The following is a 17,089-nucleotide window of genomic DNA, read 5'->3' on the forward strand; positions in this document are numbered from 1 at the left end:
CTTCTATTTGCACTGGTGTTGCATCCCCTGATTCTGCGGATCCAGTCCAGTTGTCAGTTGTTGCTACATGCTTGGTATCTAGATGATGGGACTCTGATTGGAGATACAGAACAGGTGGCGACAGCTTTGAGTATGATTCAGGAAGAAGGACCTTCTTATGGGCTGGTTCTTAATGTGGCTAAAACTGAGCTATTTTGGCCATCATTGGATCCACGTCGCTCCACCCCTGGTCTCTTTCCTTCAGATTTGTCCCGTCCTCAGCAGGGAGTCAGGTTGCTTGGAGGTGCAGTCAGCACTGATCCATCCTTTGTCAGGGGCCTTGCTTGCAAGCGTGTTGAAAAGGTTGTGACTTTGATGGACCGTTTAGCTACATTAGACAATCCACAGTGTGAGTTAGCTCTTTTACGTGCTTGTGCTGGGCTCTCTAAGTTGGTATTTGCGATTCGTACTTGTCCACCATCCCTTTTTAGAGAGGCAGCTAAGACGTTTGATCGACATCTCCGCAGTGTTCTCCAGGGTATTGTGGTTTCTGATGGTCCTAACTTCGGTGATTTGCAGTGGCGTTTATCGACACTCCCATTACGTCTGGGTGGGTTAGGTATTTATTGTGCCACTGATGTCTCTACTTTTGCTTTTGTGGCCTCCCCGTTTATCGGGCGCCCGAGCTTCCGAACCACATTCTTAGGAGTTGTGGGCTAGTGCCTTTGGATGAGATTCTTGATGTTGTTAGCGCGGTAATGAGTCTTTGTCTACCCGATTTTGACCTCCGGTTCTATGGTCGGAATGCTACCGTCCCCTCAAAACCACAAAAGTTTTGGCGGAAGCGCTTCTATAGTAAGATTGATGTTGGTCTTGAGAGGGAGTTTGTGTTATCTGCTCGTCAGAAAGCAGTCATTGGATGCTTGCAGTCAGAACACGCAAAGGACTTCCTACTTGCTATTCCGATGGAGGGACTTGGACAAAGATATGTCGCCGATGGAGTATCGTTCTATTCTTCGGTGCCGTCTCCTCATGATTCCTTTGTACTCGATGGTGGTGGTCTATGCCCCGCTTTTGCAAAAAGAGTAGACTAGATGCCTTTGGAGACCATGCAGCACACTGTAGATATTTTCCAGGTTTCAAATACCGACATGATCATGTCAGAGATATTTTATGTGATGCATTTTGGAGGGCTGGGGTACAAGTGAAGAAGGAGGCTCCTGTGAATTTTCTCACTGATCCGAATGAGGGAAGATCCACACTTCGACCTGCGGATATATTGATATACAGTTGGTCTGAGGGGAGACATGCATGTGTTGATGTAACTGGAGCCTCTCCGTTGGTAGGGCTTGGGAATGGAGTCTTTGAGGTGGGGGGAGCAGCGACAGGGAAGATGGAGAAGCATGAGGAAGCTTGCACGGCTAACCAGCATTGTTTTATTCCGTTTAGTTTCGACACTTTTGGTTTCTTGGAACAACAATCTGTTGAGCTTCTCAAGAGACTTCAGAAAGTTATGGACAGTAATGTTATGACAGCTGGTTCTAACGAGTTTGTTTTTAGAAGAATAGGATTTGCTATTAAGAAAGGACTTGCGGCGCAGCTTGTTGCACGCTTGTCCTAATTATTTGTAAAATTCTTTATCAGTATCAATAAAATTTCCACTTAAATAAAAAATAATAATAATAAAAATAAATAAAAATAAAAAAACATTCAATATATCATGTATCAACATAAACACATACATTTAGTTTAGGATTCGTGAAAATGTTTTATGATGTTCATACATAAATATTCTGACACACACACACAACATACCTCCAAATATACAAATATTGGCATATAGTAACAACTTACAGATAGTTTTTTGAGAAATAAAACAATATAATAAAAAAACGACTTTTACCAAAAAAAAATTAAAGAAAACACTAGCTCCATTCAAGAACAGTACCTGAAAGAGATCGAGATAGTGACTAACAAAACCTTCTTTGGTTAAGAGAAGAATATAAGATAGACAAAACCGGAAGAGAGACTCCTAACAAAATTTGCAACAGGTGACTAATGGGTTATCTAATGGGCTTTACTTGGGTTTTTTTGAAAAATAAACAATGAGGCCCAAACAATTTAAAAAGAACAACAAATTAATGGACTATAGGCCCCATAATTTGCAGACTCTGGTATTTTCAAATTGTTCATACATTTTTTAGGCTGGATACGCTATTCGTTTTTACTATAAACTACTGTGCAAATTTGTACATGAACACAAAATTCTTAATACATAATACTTTGACCAAGGACATGACTATGGGCCAAAGTTTGGGCTTTAATAAAATACATACATAATTAAAAGACTTTAGGCTTTTGACGTTCTTTGCACATTTTTTTGACTGGATACGCTGTTCGTTATCACTAAAAACTCCGGTGCAAATTTATACATGAACAAAAAGTTATTAATAAATAATACTCTGACCAAACACGACTATGGGCCAAAGTCTAGGCTTTTGTAAAATACATACCTAATTAGAAGACTTTGGGATTTTTATTGGCTGGATACACTATTCATACATACAAAATACACTAACACTTTATTCAAACAATGTTAAACCATATTCAAATAACATTAGGCAAAGTTGCAGACCTGTTTGTAATATTTTAACTATAAATAAAAATTCATTGATCATACTTTTTACCCTTACACACCAAATTTCACTCACTATACTATTCAACTTTGCGGAATTGTGACTTTCGATTTTTCAAGTTTCTTTTGACTGAAACATAAAGTTTATGTGGTTGTTATTGTGATAGTTATGTTTGCCTAATTATAAAATATGTATTATTCGGTACAGCCCTTGGCATGGACTTCCACACGTCAAAACCACCATAATACTAGCGTGTGTGGGGAGAACCAAAGAGTTTCCAATTAGAAGACAGTGGCATTCGTGTTGGAAGTAAGTTATTTCGTTATTCATACCACTAATAATTTTAAAGTTTTTTTGCTTTAACTTTTCGTTTTGGTGGCATACTTTTCTGCATATATATTGTATGTATGAGATGAGTCTGTTGATTTACTTTTTTTCCCAAGTATTGGTGTAATGACCAATTAATTTATGGTACGGTGTCTTGAGCACTGACGATTGAGAATACATACTTTGGTATTCCCTACTTTACGTAACTAAGTTGCTATTTTTGCATTTTATCTCAGTAGAACATCACTCTCAATTGGTAGCCTAGAGTTACATTGTCGTATTGAATGCAACATCTTACATAGCGTTTTCAACAGTGATAAGTTGGCAAGGGTTAAAATTAAGAGGCTTATGTTATTTTACACAAAGAGATATGAAGATTTTGATAATTAGGATTTGATTAGCTTCACCAGTATGGTCCAATTTAAGGGTAAAAAACGAAGCATACAAAGCTCACCATTATAAGTTGAAACACTAATAGATTTGGCTGTCCTTTTCGAGTAAGGATTGTCTAGGTGTATACGTTGTAAACTCTTACCAACATGAATAGTAGAAAATGATCAAACGAGTCTGAATTACATGTAGATCATAAGGTTTTGATACTTCTGTTAGACCAATGAGTTTTGATGCTGCTTTTATCGAATTTGACGTGACATCGAAGAGTAAAACTACTGGATTGTTCACCAGGTCTTTAGCATTCATGAAAGGCATTTGGTAATATGTTGGATAAAGGCTAAAAGATAGAAGAATGTCTAAAAGATCAGAAAGGACACCTAGAAACCATAGTGTTACAAATCTTGGTTCATAAACACTCCTTTTACAAGTACTATTTCAAGTAAACCGATTGTCTTTCTAATTCGTTTGTATTTGATTGTTTGTTTTTCTCAAAAGAGCATACAAGTGTTCGGATGAAATATTTAGAGAAGTTTCATGCACTAACTTAGCCACACTAACTTATATGATGGTGTATTTACTGTCAAGTTCTTGGAATTGAATAACTATGACGACTTACAATAGAGTTCATAGAGAAGTTATTAATGTCATAGGTTTATTAGATGTAATTGTTAGTGAGCCTGCAGAGCTTCATGTAGTTCCTAATGTTGTGATTTAACCTATCAATGCAACATGCATATGATATAAAATTTTCTTTTTCGATGTTTATCTTGGTGGATTCACTTTATATTTTACTGTCATGTTTTGTGCGCACCACCAATAAAATTGCTACATGTGGGAGTCCCATAGGCACTCTAAAGTTGATGTCAGTTTGTTTTTACAAAATGTAAAAGGGAAAAATTTGTTTATCCTTTACATAACCAAAATTCTTCGTTAGTTATCCGAGTTTTGGGTTTATTTTTGTCTGCATTAGCTTCAATGCTAGTGTCTTATTAATTTGGGGACAATCAATAACATTTTAATGAGTGTATTTTGTACTAAAGATCTACATTGGCATCTTAAAATGTATGAACAAAGGTGATCGATTGCTTAGAACTAGCATAATTTCCATCTCATTTCTCTTTTGGTAAATACTTGATAGTCTTATTATATAATGTATGTTAAAATGTATGTTTAAGTTGCTTTCTACAAATATTTGTTATGCACTTTCATGTAAGTATCTTCTCTTTTGTAATCAGGTGAATGATTTACTAATATTTAAAGGGAAACAAGTGATGGTTTCCTGCTGCATAAACTCAGTTTTGTTATCAAAGTTTATTAAAAAATCCAGTAAAATTAAGGGGAAACAAGTGATGGCTTCAGATCTTTGAGACTCGATTCTTCTCTAAATGGCAGAAATTTGGTAGTAGAAGGCAAAAAAAAATGATTAAACTATAGCCATAGACCCATAAACTTAAGTGAGAATTGAGAAAAATGAATTAGGAGGGGATGGTGGTGGCAGGGGTGCATCAATGCATCATTCAAATTAGTGATGCAGATCATGGCTTAACATTTAGTCAATACGGATGGCAGTGGCCTAGAATTTAAGGAGAACATCAGAGTGGTGTTTGTTCACGGAATGGGGTTCTTTGTTTGCTACAGGATCCCACAGGTTGCTTTTTCAAGTAGTGGTGATCTTAGGATATATTACTAATCATTTGACAATAAATGTGGAAATTTTGTGGTAGGGCTTGCAAGGTCACAATTAATTTAAGTTTTGATGTTTGTAGACAATACCAAGCTCATATTCGAGGAATCAACGCTTATGATCGTCATACGAAGTTCTTGAATGATATGGTAAGATCACACTCCCGTTCAATGTGTTCCCTTAATCACCAATTTAATATCGTTGAATTGCTACATTGCTTCAATGTTTTTGTGTAAGTTGGATTTTCTTTTTTGGATATAGAAATTAATACTTATTGCTTTTAAGATGATTTGAAGAAGGAAGTTAATGCAAAGAATGCAATTGAGCAGGAAGTGACACCTTCGATCATATGCCATTGAAAATCACTATCGTATTTTGGAAGATGTGGTTCATTTCTTTTAAGTTAGTTAAAAGGAGTTTTGGATATTATATTGTTGTAACTGATATAGCATTGGTACTTGAGTACTTCACGAAGTCAGGTTGAGAAACATATCCCTTGCCAATTACCCCTCAACTCCAAGAAAGTTGTCCACCATCACCTCTATTTATGTCAACGTCTCTACCGCCATTTCTCACCATCACCTCATGTTTTCTTTTCCACTAATATGCGGATGTAAAGCCCTATTTAGACAAAGATGTAAAATTTATTTGAAATTTTGTTATTTTACTTTCTGAAAATTCAATTTTTTTGGGTTCTCAGTTGGCATGTAGAGTAAACAATTATACCATGGAGAACTCATTAGACTGTTTTGAATTTATCAGCTTCAAAAAGATAACTACAGAGTCTGAGAAACGTTCTCGATGAATTTATCCAACACAATGTTGTGAATTTTTCAACATGTGGAAATCAATCACTTTACGAAAAGATTATATGCCACTTTCTATTTTTCCCAAATTTGCATTTTAATTCAAAAAACAGAACCTGTTCAACTTCGCTTTCTTTTTCTTTTTTTATCTTTTCAAAATTTATTTACTTAAATTAAATTAAAATTGACTGTCAGTAGTCTATTAGTCAAGTGGAGTTTAGACTATCAAATGGTTAACTATCAAGGTAGTAGATTGAATATTTCTAGAAATTTGTGTTTTTATCAAAATTTGAATTATTATAATATTCTATAGTTAAAACTTTTTAGTACTTAATAATTCAAAAATTAAATTTATAAAATATTAAAATTAAATTAAATTAATTATATGAAAACGGTCATTATAATATTCTATAGTTAAAACTTTTTAGTACATAATAATTCAAAAATTAAATTTATAAAATATTAAAAATAAATTAAATTAATTCTATGAAAACGGTCCCCGTTCGTTGAACGGACTCAAAAACTAGTTTCAAGTTAATACACGAGGAGTACGAGTATAGATGCACATGCATGTAGATATGTAGTGTATACAATTTTAAAACGGGTCTATAAAAGTACATACGTGCTAACGTGCATGTGTGCATGTGTGCATTAAATTTGGAAGTGTGTTAGTTTGGAATGTAGAAGGAACCACGATTCAATATATCGGGGTGCAAGAGTATATGCAACTATGTAATTGAACTAGGAGGCACTGTAATAGAACTGAAGTGAAAATCTTAGTGGGTGTGAATCCTTATAATCTGGTCATTTTTCTAACAAATTATTGTTAAGAACAAATGTTCAAGTAGTAGTTAACAGTTCTGGTAATGACTTACTTGTTATTAAAGAATCTTAGGCTTATAAATAACCTGTTACAATCTTAACAGAATGAGACAAATCAGGAAACACTACTCGACTATCCTAAAGACTAGGACTTATTCAAACAGACTTCAAAGACACGTTCTCTTCATTCCCTCCCTTAAACTAGTTACCAACTTCAACTAGTTTAATTCAGGAACTTGACAGACTCCCAACTGTCGTCGAAACCTCTGAAATGCATGCACTGTGAGGGGCTTTGTCATCACATCTGCCAGCTGATCATGTGTTTTGCAATAAACCAACTTGACTGCTCCTTCACGTGTGAGATTACGAAGAAAATGAAAACGCACATCAATGTGCTTGCTGCGACCATGTAGCACAGGATTTTTTGACAACTTAATTGTGGAACTGTTATCACAAATAATTATAGTACACTTACTTTCTTCCAGACTCAACTTCTCAATTATTCTCTTCATCCAAACAAATTTTGACTAGCACAAGCAAATTCGCCGCCAACTTAACTCGCTTACGTGGTTGAAAGTGTGACTATAGGTTGCTTTCAAGAGGACCATGCAACAGCCCCAGATCCCAACATGAAAACATAACCTGATGTACTTTTCCTGTCTTCTATATCTCCTGCATAGTCACTATCTGCAAATCCAACCAGACCTTCACACCCTCCCTTTTTGTAGAAAACTCCAAGGTCAATAGTTCCCTTTAAGTATCGCAGTATCCTCTTGGCTGCCATAAGATGCAACTCAGTTGGTTTGGCCATGTACCTGCAAATCAAGCTTACTACAAACATCAAATCTGGCCTTGTAGCTGTTAAGTACATGAGACATCCCACCATTTGCTTAAACAAAGTCTCATCCACACAAACCCCATTCTCATCTTTAAAAAGCTTACAACCTGGAACAATAGGATTATGAACTGAGTTGCTGTCCTCCATCCTAAACCTCTTCAACACCTCCAAAGCATACTTCCTCTGACAAATATAGATCCCATCTGACCTCTGCAAAACTTCTATGCCCAGAAAAAACCGCATTCTCCCCAAATCAGTCATGTCAAACTCCCTCAACATGGAATTCTTAAACTCAGCAAACATCAATTCATCATTGCCAGTAAATATTAAATCATCAACATATAAACTGACAATGAGAATCTTACCTCCCTTATTTGTTTTAATGAACAAAGTATGCTCACTATAACACTTCTCGAACCCCTCACTTATGAAATATTAGCCCGATCTGGTGAACCAAGCTCGTGGAGCTTGTTTCAATCCATATAGAGCTTTTCTTCAACCCGTAGACTTTCGAGGACTATTCTCCAAATAAGATAACCCTTCTACTGTTCCACATACACTTCTTCATTAAGTTCCCCATGCAAGAAGGCAGATTTGACATCAAGTTGATAGAGAGACCACCCTTTTTGAGCTGCTAAAGCCACAATCATTCTCACTGTGTCCATTCGGCAAGAATCAAGCAAATACTTCGCGGTAATCTATCCCTTGTTGTTGCACATACCCCTTTGCTACCAGACGAGCCTTCAACTTGTCCACTTCTCCATTCTCCTTGAGTTTGGTTTTATAAACCCACTTCACTCCAATTTTCTTTTGCACCTTTTAGGAAGATCGGTGATTTCCCATGTGTTGTTCCTCTCTATAGCTGATCTCCATGTCCATAGCTGTCCTCCATTTGTCATGCTTCACCGCTTCCTCAAAATACACTGGATCTGCTGTTGCAAATAGAGCCGAATGGACATTTGCATCTTCTTCTTCCGACTCCTCTGAAAAGTCCTTCCCCGCCACATAATCTCTCATCCACCCCGAGGCCCTTTGTGTCTTCCTTCTTCAGAACTAGATGAATGAATCGCCTCTATTTGCAACATTTCTTCCTTCTTCAGAACTAGATGAATCGCTTCCATTTTCACCATTTTGAGGACTACCAACCAGTTCAGCGACTTCTTCTTCTCCTTCATTCACTGCTCCCTCATTCCCTGCGTTCACTGCCTCATTACCTTCACCATCCCATTCCAAATCAACCATTATGTGTTCTTCATAACTGCTATTCCAGCTCCAAGACTTATTTTCCTCAAACACGACATCTCTGCTAACTACAATCTTCCTTGCAACTGGATCATAGAGTCTATATGCCTTAGACTCTTCACTTACTCCCAACAACACACAAGCAATGCTTTTTGCATCTAGCTTTTTCCTTCTCACATCATGAACATGCACATGCGCCACACATCCAAAAACTCTAAAGTACTCAACTGAGGGTCTACTTCCACTCCATGCTTCCTCAGGTGTTTGATTCTTCACAACCGATGTAGGACTTCTATTTAGAACATGTATTGTCCAGTTCACTGCCTCCGGCCAGAAAGTCTTCGGAATCCTTCTTTCAGAAAACATGCATCGAACCATGTTCATCACAGTTTGATTTTTTCTTTCAGCCTACGCCGCTCACACGTGGAGTATACTGTTGCGATCAATTGCCTCTTGATGCCATGCTCGTGCGAATTCATTGAACTCAAGTGATGTGAACTCTCCTCCTCGACCGTTCTCAAACATTTAATATATCCTCCTACTTTCTTTTCGACACAACTCTTAAAAACGTTTGAACATGCTTAATGCATCAGATTTTTCTACTAAAAAATAAGTCCATGCTTTTCTAGTAAAGTCATCAATGAAGCATATGATGTACCTCTTCTTTCATCATTAGAGATGGGAGAGATGGGTCCGCAAAGATCTGCATGAACAAGCTGGAGCTTTTCTGTGGCCCTCCAAATGCTCTTCTTTGGGATTGGATCTCTGTGTTGTTTTCCAATCATGCAGTTTGTACACACTGTTGTTGGAGTCCTGAACTGAGGTAACCCATGCACCATCTTCTTAAACTGAAGAGTCCTCAACCCCTTGTAGCTTAAATGTCCGTAACGACAATGCCATAAGTGTGTCATATCCTGTGTGGAGATGTAGAAGCAAGCTGGCTTTTGTGATAGTGATTTGTCTAGCAATACAAACATCCGATTTGCTGACATCTCAGCCTGTATTATGAGTCCTTTCTCTGGATGATAAATCTTGAGCATTCCATGTTGGATGAGAATCGCCAACCCTTTTTCTTGTAGTTGACCAATGCTCAATAGATTGTTCTTTAGTTCAGGCACAAAAAATACTTCACTAACAACATGTGTAAACCCACTTACTTTCAATCTCACACTGCCTTTTCCTAACACATCCATCCTTGTGTTATTTCCTAGTTTTACCGTTTGCCTGAAGTCCTCATTCAGATCAGTGAATGAACTCTTGTCACCACACATGTGGTTGCTACAGCCAGAGTCTAAGAACCAGACATCTCCCCTTCGACCACCGTTCATCTCCACATATGACATGAGCAACATCTCTTCTTCTTCTCCTAGTTCAGCATAGTTAGCTTCCTTAGCCCAAATTTGGACATTCAGATTGAAAGTGTCCAAGCTTGTGGCATTTAAAGCATTCCTGCTGCTTTGTTGTAGACCGTTGCTTTGTTGTAGGGCTGGCGTCTACTACTTCCTTCCTCTGTACACACCCTCGACCCGTCCCTCTTGCACCAAATTTATCGCCATAACTGATTTTTTAGTGCTTGTTCTTCTCCTGTATGTCGCTGGAATTTTTGTTCATGAACAATTAGAGAACTCTGCAGCTCATCAATGGAAAGGTGATCGATGTCTTTGGACTCCTCAATCGAGCAAACAATATAATTGAACTTCTCATTCAGTGATCTGAGAATTTTCGCCACTACTGTGACATCTTGCATTTGCTCCCCATATGTTCTCATCTTATTGGCCACTGACAAAACTCTTGAAAAATACTCAGAGACTCCTTCTCCAGTCTTCATCTCAAGGATTTCAAACTCTCTGCGGAGAGCTTGAAGATGTGACCTCTTGACCCTAGCACTCCCTTCATACTTCTTTTTCATAGACTCCCAAATATGTTTGGAAGTTGTCTTCACAAGAATGGTCTCCAATATCGTCCGATCTATAGCCTGAAAGAGAAAGTTTTTCACTTTCAGATCTTTCAGTTTCAATTCTTCTAGTCCTTTTCTTTTGTCGCCTGCATGCGCCAGATCCATTTGTTGGCTCCTCATAGCCAGCCCCACCAAATTCCATAATTCCTTAGATCGTAGGAAATTCTCCATCAACATGCTCCAATGGTCATAGTGACCATCAAAGCGAGGAATGGATGGTGCATAAAACTCCGCCTTCGTAGTCATCTCCTCTCGGCTCTTTGCAAGAACGCCAAAGACTCTGCTTTGCTTTGATTTATGTCAAAGACTCTCACGCTTTGATTTTGTGATGCCCAATAGTGGCTCGATACCACAATGTTAAGAACAAATGTTCAAGTAGTAGTTAACAGTTCTGTAATGACTTACTTGTTATTAAAGAATCTTAGGCTTATAAATAACCTGTTACAATCTTAACAGAATGAGACAAATCAGAAAACACTACTCGACTATCCTAAAGACTAGGACTTATTCAAACAGACTTCAAAGACACGTTCTCTTCATTTATTAATGAAATACTGATTTGTTTTTTCAAATTTTTGGGGTTCCCTTTATGAATGTAACAAATTAAATGCAATTTGCATTCGTAGGCTGTAGATCTTGCTCAACGAGCATGTATGAAAACTAGTAGTTCAAATCTTCAAAGAAAATAAGTTGTCGTTAAATCATGCCATATGTGGCCATTCCAACCTACCTATAATTATAGTTAGTAGCTCGTAAAGCAACTCAAAGACACAGCTAGAGCATGATGTGAATCTAATAATCTTATATATAAAGCGAATACCAGATTTTCCAATTAGTTCCCGTATTCCCGGTTTTACACCAAAGTTTTAAATAGAAAGGGTACCGGAAAGTTAGACAGCCACATTTTTTTTTGCTATTCACGAAAAGGGTAAAATCGTATATACACTTCTCTCTTCCATCACTAAACTTATAACGGAAAAAAAACCCAAACAGACGCACCTTTCCATCTCTCCATAAATTACAACGAAAAAAAAACGGCACACAAATTCTCTAAACTCTTTTTTCATCGTCATCCCAACTCTCCTCATCACTCTCTCACACACAAATTATCTTCAACGCTTTTTCATCGTCGACCCAACACTCCTCCTCATCCAAAACTCACTCACCCAGAAAAAAAATAATGTTTGGGCAACGAATCTCCATCACTTCTCTTTCTCAACTCTCTTATTCTGACAAACAAATTTATCCACATTCCTTTTGATTTAGACACTCTACATCAGTCGCAATGTCAGAGGTACGTTTTTTATTCTTGGGTTGAATTAAATCAGTTTCTTTAAATCTTTTCACACTTCAATTCGCTTTTCTGTTTTACTGTAACCCAAAATCTTTTCGCGACGGAAACGGGCGTAGAAGAAATGTTCCAGAAAATGAACAGCAAAGACAGAATCGTTGTATTAATCATAGAGAAATCTTTATCAAAGGCAGATCAATCAACAACAGTTATCTCCTTACGTTAATGAAGGTTTGTTTGAAACTTTATTCTTTGCCTCCGTTTGGTTGGCCATTTTAACTTACATTTTTTTTTAATCAGAGTCCCATCAACAGTCTATTCCCACGAATACGCTAGAAACGGAAGCAAGAATGCCAGAATTCTTGATGTTCCTCACCATCGTGTAAACTTAGGTGACATTTACTGCCATTTTCATGGACACTTTTTTTATTATAATTTTGGTTATTTATTATCACGTACATTTAGCATGGAAAAGTTTTTAACTATATATGTATGCATATGATAATATATTTTACAACTGTTTAATGAACTATTCGATCGATTTCTTTTTTAAGTACACTTAACTTATTGTAATCAGACATCTCAATAAAGGACTGCTTAAAATCTTTTTTTCACAAAAACAGCAGCGCAGTTTATTCTCATGAACTATAAGGTTTTATGCATTGAGATGGGATGAAGCTATCTATTTTTCCATGTCAGTTTACCGCCTTTAAGGTTAACTGTTGTGTTATTCTCCAACTTCTTTTTACGTAAACATACATTGTTCATACACTTAGAACGTTTCTATTGGTATGCACATCTTTCTTATTCATAGTTGCTCTAGGCTCTGAAATCCAAATGTATGGTCCTCATCGATTTCATTAGTAAGTCAGAGTAAAGTATTGCAGTTGACAATGACAATCTGAAGTCAGAAAACCCTCAAAATCTCGAGCTTAGGTCCAACGTCAAAGCCATTTTTTTTTTCAATATCAAGTCATTGTTCCCGTGGATGCTGACAATTGAATACGCCTCCATGTGCATTTGATTTCATACTTGATATACGTCATATTAATATAAAAAAAATGTCCAATATCTCCTGGTTCTCCCGGTGTTCTCACAAGTGTACAACTTTATGTTCAAATTTAAATCTGCGGATGACAAATGGGATATATACATCACTTTGTGCAAATGACATTTGTATATATATGCCACTTTGTAACAACGATGGTGATGCTCTTTTGTTTCAGTTATACCGTTCCAAGTCGATTTTGTTGTCATTTTTCTATACATATCATAATCTACATTCTCGTCCCTTTGAGGTTGAGTTGTGAAATGTTAATAAAATGAGTTGTTCTTCTATGGCGCATTTTCTGGAATTAGTTTGCTCTAATTGTGAAATTTGAAGACAATAATAAGTAATTTTTTCACCACTATCATTTGTTTCAGTTAATATAATAGGAGTAGCTGCAATTTCTGTAGGATAACATCTTTTATTTCCTTAAAGTTTTTAATAATTGAGGAAAACAATTACATAGCATGTGTGTCAAACACTTTTAGTATCTTCTACATTCATCTCTTTGATTGGCTTCCTTTTGTTTCACCAAATTTCTTTTGATGCTCATAACAAATTGATACTTAAGACTAAAAGCTTAAATAGATTATGCATCTTTACTCAATCTAACAATATGCTGGTTTCAGGGAGTAACAGATCCATCACGCATATAATGTTAACACCTTTTCCATCCACAAGATCGTCAAGGATAAGCACTGGATTTTACAGCTGCGCAAGGGGTTTTGTTATGGATCAAAACTTCGAGCCTTACATGTTGCCCGAACCCATAATTTGTGACAACAGTGGAGCTAAACAATTTAGTCACGAGACCTCTAAGATATGTTTTTATTTGAAGTTTTGTGTATATTTGACAGTTTTAGGGTGTGCTTCAATTCTGGGAAACATTTTTCTGAAATACATCAATTCAAAACTCAAAATATTGCTTTCAATATTCCAAAAAATAGATTTTCTAGCAGTATTTTCCATCAACCATAAGTGTATAAAGTCAAAATCAGTTGAGGTTCCTTGAGAATATCCTTGAAAGTGGAATTAAAAACTGCTTTGTGAAATACAAGGGGAGATTGCAAGACTGTTATGTTTGTTCAAATCAGCCCAAGTTTTGCAGACTCAGTAGAGACCCTCTGTTCACTGATCTTTGCGAGTTGAGTTCGAGGAGTTGAGCATGAACCTGCACATAAACAAGCAAGATACTCAAGAGTTGTTCAGGTACAAGCAGATGGTATGCTTCTCATATCTTTACACTAACAATATCAAAAGGGTTGTTCGTATCGAAGGTACTTATTCTTGATGGGAAGTAATGAAACTACAAAATAGCTTGCAATCATTGTAGGTGAGGTTTGCTGCTCGTGAACAACTCTGCAGAAGTCTTCAAGAGAAGGTAAAGATAATGACTTCAGAACATCAATGAAATTATTTTTATTTGTGATCTAACTAAAAATTTAACTACTGTTCTTGCATTTTTGACAGACACGGGATCTCGAGAGTCAATTGGCTAAGGAGATGAAAGCTAGACTCCAACATGAAAATAGAGTTGCTGCTGCCTCATCTAAACCATCTTCTTCATTCGCATTTTCATACCAAAATCCGATAGTCTGGACACAGAAAAAAGCCGTCACTTGGACCCTCCAAGTTGAGGCCTCCATTGAAGGGCATAACTAACCTTCCTTCAATGCCTAAGATCGATCCCCTCAGAAAAGCGCACGCTAATCGCATTCCTCATCATCAACAGATGAAAAGGAGAATATTTCTGGGACAGTGAGAACAAGCAACACCAAAACTCTGATGCAACCAAGGCGAGCCTCAATTTCAGTGCGGCCTCCTCAAGCTTCAACTCAGACTCACACATGTTATCTACAATGAAACTGGTTGATTATTCGACTATTCGGACCTTGATTCCCCAACCCAAAATGCGGGTCTCAATTATTGCTACCCTCTGCCCAGAGTCACACATGCCATCCACGGTGAAACCAATTGATTATGCAACCGTCCGGACTTTGATTCCATCACAAAAAGGCGGGTTTCTCTTGCTACCGAAAGGCCCAGTGGTCACAGCTTATTCCCTACAATGTCACCACAGAACACCTTAAAATCTCATATTGATACTGGTGGTGTAAGTGTAAGGGGTCAACTATCATTTGCGAGGGAGTCAAGAAAGATATCAAAGCTATTCCCACCAATACCGGAGTTGAAGGCGACACCAGAGGGAGAGGTTACTCCCCACCACCAGAGAAGCAAGTACTTAGAAAGTCCATCAATGCAAGTTGGCTAATGGAAACCAAAGCACCCAACAATGGTTGCATTGCACAGGAGACATTTCGTGTGGAGCCCTCTCAAGCAAATAAATCAAAAGAACAATAGGAAGTCAGGAAGTCATTGTTGTCTTCTAGAACCTCATATTACTAAATGTTGTTTGAAGTTTCGAACTGGTTTTCACATTCACCCACGCATGTAATTTATTGTCTTAAACATGTAAAGCTCCTTTGCTACATTCTAACTTGAGTATGTACCTGAAAGTAATGTTCAAATGTGTTTATCAACAAGATAATTAATGCATAGTTCCTTGATGGTTGTTGAAATTTGATGCTTCTCAGGTCCAATGTTTTGGAAGCTAATTAATCTACACATTTGTCTTTTGATAATCTAGGTGAAACTGAATGGATTGAATCTTCTCAGTTCAGGTTCTGAAAATAGAGGAACAAGAACCGCAACTATAGTATGCATACTCAAGTTGTACTGGGCCTACGAAACAATGACAGTTGACGTCTCCATACTATTCAAATATATTATTTATTTGAAACGTCAAACAGCAGCTAAACTCAAATTGATCGAAGAGGAAGCTCAACACTGGAAAATACACTTAGCGTATTGAAGTTGGTTTATGATGAATAAATTACATTTTTTTTTCAGTAACAAATTTGATAATAGTTATATCAATTTACACTTTCATTTCTTTTTTGAATCCCAATTGTTTCATAGAAGTAATGTTGTTTTAGATTTCTACTACAGAATTTATTGAACACAAATAGATGTAATATATATACAGACAAACAATGTCACTATTCCAATGTACTTGCGTTCCTTTTATTTTATCCACAACATTTCTTTAGAAAAAAAAATTGTTTATCCCTTACTTATATTTATTTCGTAGTTGCACGTGCCCATTAAAACCAGTAAAACATGCTAACATATTCCTATGAGAATAACATAAACTACCCAGTAAAACATCATAACCTATGCAGAATAGAGTCGATAAATCTTTGCAAGATACCATGTATCCTTAAACCCATTCTTTTCATATAAAATCTCTACTTCTTGCCCTTCTTTAAACTCCATTCTCCTCCTTCACACTCACTCTCACAAACTTCTGCATAATCACAATGTACTTTACAAACTGAATTTTACTCTTAGAATAAACAAAACCCTTTCTGGGATCATTTTAATTTATTGGTTTTAACTATTATTGTAGACTTTACATCCAAGACCATCCTAGAACCTCATATGAGTATGGCAGTGGCTACGCTATAGACATCTTTGTTAAACTAGCATCTAAGTGAATCTATCCGTCAATCTCTTAAAAAACGGCCACACATGCCAAGTACAATTTTTCATCTTTGTATTATAGGAAGAACTCTTCTGATTTCCACTGACTTTTGCGTTACCCATGTCATTTAATGGATGCTGGCATTCATGATTGTGCTGCAGTTACAAATGGGCTTTTATTTAAAGTAAGATAATGAATGAACTCAAGCTTTTGCCATCTGTTGGATTTTGGTTCTCTAAACATATGTTCATCCTAACTAAAAAGTTGGTATATGATCTCATGACCGTGATCCCGCTAGGCTGAAAGCTAATGGAATAATTGTAGGATGGGGACAACAAAGATTATTTGGACTATGTAAAACTGAATTACAAAAATCCCGCAGCCTATAATCCATGAAAATGGTAATACCATTAAACTTCCCCACAACGTCTGAACCTTGAATTTTTTTTGCTTCAGCTTAATAACACTAATATGCTATGTGGATCCAGATTGAGTTTTCAGATGTTGCACCTTTTAATATTG

The 17,089-nt window shown here is 36.7% G+C and overlaps 1 protein-coding gene and 1 long non-coding RNA gene across 2 annotated transcripts; one reads left to right on the forward strand and one right to left on the reverse strand.

Annotated features, from left to right (window-relative positions):
• Window positions 1-10,273: 10,273 nt before the first annotated feature.
• On the reverse strand, window positions 10,274-10,930 carry LOC147485322 (uncharacterized). The gene has a single exon (XM_086573513.1). The coding sequence runs from the start codon at window positions 10,928-10,930 to the stop codon at window positions 10,274-10,276; it is 657 nt and encodes a 218-aa protein (XP_086429639.1).
• Window positions 10,931-12,084: 1,154 nt separating this feature from the next.
• Window positions 12,085-14,702, forward strand: LOC147485323 (uncharacterized). Its single transcript, XR_015202612.1, has 4 exons — window positions 12,085-12,206; window positions 12,278-12,367; window positions 13,653-14,404; window positions 14,494-14,702. It is a non-coding gene; the product is annotated as an uncharacterized LOC147485323 (long non-coding RNA).
• Window positions 14,703-17,089: the final 2,387 nt, after the last annotated feature.

Source organism: Coptis chinensis, chromosome 7 (assembly GCF_015680905.1).
Source record: "Coptis chinensis isolate HL-2020 chromosome 7, ASM1568090v1, whole genome shotgun sequence".
Taxonomy (NCBI): Eukaryota; Viridiplantae; Streptophyta; class Magnoliopsida; order Ranunculales; family Ranunculaceae; genus Coptis; species Coptis chinensis.

Excerpts from the sequence above, each read along its gene's own strand:
- LOC147485322 (XM_086573513.1), bottom strand. The coding sequence starts at position 10,930 with ATGACTACGAAGGCGGAGTTTTATGCACCATCCATTCCTCGCTTTGAT.